Here is a 3,980-nt window from a genome sequence, read left to right on the forward strand (position 1 = left end):
GTTTCTGGTTCACTGACAACCTCACTTGTTGTTTCTGGTTCACTGATAGTTTCACTTGTTGTTTCTGGTTCACTAATAGTTTCACTTGTTGTTTCTGGTTCACTGGCAGTTTCACTTGTTGTTTCTGTTTCACTTATAGTTTCACTTGTTGCTTCTGGTTCACTTACAGTTTCACTTGTTGTTTCTGGTTCACTTACAGTTTCACTTGTTGTTTCTGGTTCACTCGATGTTTCTTGGTTACTGACTGCGCCAGTAGTTGTCTCTGGTTCCCCCGTGGGTTCACCCGTCACATACAGTTCACTGGGTGTGCTATCCCATGATTGTTTATAGTTGGTAGTCCCTAGACCTACTTGTGCTGTAGTGTAAACGATAGTTGAGTCCTCTGATTGCTGTGCGGGCCAGTTTGTGGGCGCTGCGGCTGCTGAATGAAAATAATATTATCTTCTTTAGCACCTTTAATGCAAGATTTAATGCGTTCCTCAGTCAAGAAGTACACATAGATATGAACATCAGAAATGTGTATTTGGATCATTATTCTTGACACGGTTCATGAATTCAAATGTGGTCTAGCTCACTTTTTTATTTTTATTTCAGAGTTGAATAGATTGCAACACACTGGCGTCTGTGGTTAGGTCACATTCAGAAGACCCGACTTCGATTACGGTGAGGGGAGTATCTTAATCAAGTAATAATATTATTATTCAGTCTAAAGGCTGGGACGCTGTATCTCTCTCGGCCGAGCTGGCCAAGATAGGCAGGGATGGAGCTCGCCTTCTAAATGATCTAATTTGTCGATGTGGACGCAGACACATACACAAAAGATAGATTTTAACAATTGTGGATTAGAAAGCTGTTAGGATGTATGTAATGAATAATAACAGTTTGCAAATCTGTAAATCTAATAAGTGCATTTGAGGGTGAAGGATACTCATCGACATTTAGACTTATAAAAGCTTTAACCAGTAGCATATTGTTCCGTCTTGTTGACGTATTAGAAATTAAAAAGCAAAATTACTTTGCAGCAAAGATGGCACATTATTACATCCCCCTTCCACCCCACCCCCTGTTAAAAAAACAGTATTGAATGAACGTATTATTATGGTCAGTAGTGTCAAGTGATTAATGTTCACTAAACGTCAAGTAATTGAAGAAGTAGGTCAAACAAAAAAGAAAGCCGTTCTGTCTTCTCATAACGTTTAAGGTAGAGGTATGTACCAGTTATGTGGATTGCTGCAACCAAAGTCTCTTACAGTGGTGTCAAAAATTGGTGGCGCAACTTATCCTCAAATATCTCTTTAACGAGTGAATCAATGTCATCCATACTTTGCCCAACAGTTTGTATCAATTTGTCTCAACTTACTCATATTTATTTCTGACAACAATAGAAGTTAAATTTTTTAAAATGTTCTTCATAGACTTAATAAGATACTATATGTATAGCCGTCGCGTGGGAAATGAGATTTTTCACAGCACTTCCCGCTTCTGACGCACATTTTGCATACGTCACAGCTCACCAATGACACCTTTTAGTGGCAAAACTTGTAACGAGAAATACTATTATAGTGAACAATTTTTTTTGCACTAAAAGTTCTCAAAACATGCATTCAATAAACATAGTGTCACGATTAGAAAACGAAATGACGGACTTGCTTTTAAAAACGATATTACCCCAGCCGTACACATTTTAAAATCTGAAGAAACCACCCTCTTGGATTTTGTGAAAAAGCTGAAATGTTAGATGGCTTTAAAAATATTTGACAATAAGTTGCGCTACGAATTTTTAACTGCACTACAGAGCAAATACATTCACATTGATAATCAACCACTCTGTACATGTATGCGACACTTTTCAAAATGCCCCATAGCAGAGACTTACACTACAATGCAGTTAAAAATTCGTGGCGCAACTTATTGTCAGATACGAGGTATTTCCTTAACTATCGAGCATAAATTCTCCAGCTTTTGCACAATGATTTGGATCAGTTTGTCTTAAGAGACCGACATTTTTGTAAACAGCTGCAAGCTTTAGTCTAAAGAATTCCTAAATAAACACTAATTTTAAAAAATCCGAGTTGGTGGTTTCAACAGATTTAAAAAGGTTTACGCCCCATGAACTGGTATAATATTGCTTTATTAAAAGCGAGTATGTCCTTTGTACTAATAGTTGAACTATGCTTAATGAAGGCATGTTTTGATAAACTTTAGTGCAAAAAAAAGCGTTCACTATAAAATTAATTTTTGTAACAAGTTTTGTAACAAGAGTAACAAGTTTTGCCACTAAAGTGTGTAATTCTCGGCAGTGACCTAGGCCATATGCAAAATGTATGTGAGAAGCGGGAAGTACTGTGAAGGAAGTACCTCACAACTTTTGGGACTGTAACAGTAAATGAATAAGAGAGGGCAAACATATTGCTACAGACTTGCAAGACCAAGTACTCGGACAAAGGAATGTCAACGTGCCGCAAACAGAAGAAAAGCAAGATCAAAGTGTAATTTCGTCAAAATGTTTGATCTTTTATGCTGGGTGATCCAAGTGTTTGCAGTGCCGCCTTTATTTAATGCTCTGTAATTAGCATAAGGTCGATATTACCTATATGCCAGCAAACTATGATCACAAATTATGGCTTCTGCGTTAATATTTGATAATGATTAATTGTAAGCCAAAATTAAGGCTCCAATAACGTTTGATCAAGGCCAGTTTTGCACATAAAGAACCCAAGCTGATGACCCAAGGACACACTAATTGTCGACAAACTTTCAAACTGCAGGCTGAATACGGATGAATCGTGATGACGTTACGAAGGAAAGGTATCCGGAACTAAGGGTAAACACATCGATTCGGTATCCCTTTGTTGTGTATTGAAACTGGGGCATCTCATTAATTCTTGTAGGGCAGATATTATGGTTTTGACTGACAGAAGTCGTTTTGAGGCTTCGATCAGACTGAGTACATAGCTTTTCTTACGCTTCTTGAAGCATTGTTTTTCTCTAGCAGTGTTCCCATCAGTGTCTGTGATTGCACGTAGAAGACATGAGCTCGATTCTCATGTGGGGAGAATTGATATCGTGTCTCAGTCCTTTTGCTGAGACCGTGTATCCTTCTCGACCCCGGCTGACTTTGCCATTCAGGGTCGTAGTCCGCTCGCTTCCTGAATGATTCAAATTGTGTTGTTGGGGGTTTAAAATACCGCCATTTAAAAAGAAACAAACAAGTTACAAGCAAAAAGTATCTAGTTCCCGCCAGTTTAGTACTTGTTCTTTCAAGGTGTGTAACATTTATTTCTGATTTAGCTTAAATGCTACTGTAGATACTCTTGGGGACATTTGAAAGTTCGTGGCCATTGCTTAGGATTTGGGAAGTATTAAAAATCTGTGTCACGATGTGGTGGAATCAGGCGCTCGTCAATTTTTGGGCATATTGAGTTATTGGAATCATCTCAAAGCATGTTCATTTGTCTTGTTTTCAATGAAAACATTACTCATCTATCTCCAATAGAAAAGGAGATATTTTGGACTGAAGCAGGTCGGGATCATCTGGTTTCAGAGGTAAAACTAGAGAGAAATTGGCTGACAAAGTTCGGTAACTTTCATAGCCTGAGAGATTTTGAAAACTGAAAATTTACATTTTTGGGTGTCTTTAATCAATGTTTTTAAGTAAAATCCACACAAAAATGAGTTTTGAAATAGGCATAAAAGGGGTTGAGCAAACTCCCCCCCCCCCACAAATAAACAGAAAATTAGAACAAAATTGTACATATGCCCAAAACATGCCGATTTCTTTCATTTCATTATTTTGACGAGCTCCTAATTTCACCACGATGCCTACGACAGAAGGGGAGTACCAGGTCGCTTTTAAGGACAAGCGGGCTAACCCAGATTTCGGGGTTTTCTAGAAACCTTGACCTACACCAAAAGTGGGCATTTCCCTACCTATAGGAGAAGTTTGGTTTCACTGGTGTGTATATTTGTTTGGATATATA

At 38.1% G+C, this 3,980-nt stretch overlaps 1 protein-coding gene across 1 annotated transcript in view; it reads right to left on the minus strand.

Annotated features, from left to right (window-relative positions):
- LOC101858840 overlaps positions 1 to 938 on the minus strand; it is a 20,350-nt gene extending 19,412 nt beyond the window's left edge. The window contains exons 1-2 of the mRNA XM_013091377.1: positions 929 to 938; positions 198 to 421 (exon numbers count right to left, since the gene is read on the minus strand). Coding sequence (XP_012946831.1) covers positions 198 to 421; positions 929 to 938 — 234 coding nt within the window. The remainder of the gene's footprint in view (positions 1 to 197; positions 422 to 928) is intronic.
- Between the last annotated feature and the right edge of the window lie 3,042 nt (positions 939 to 3,980).

The sequence above is a fragment of the Aplysia californica genome, unplaced genomic scaffold (genome assembly GCF_000002075.1).
Source record: "Aplysia californica isolate F4 #8 unplaced genomic scaffold, AplCal3.0 scaffold00035, whole genome shotgun sequence".
Taxonomy (NCBI): domain Eukaryota; kingdom Metazoa; phylum Mollusca; class Gastropoda; order Aplysiida; family Aplysiidae; genus Aplysia; species Aplysia californica.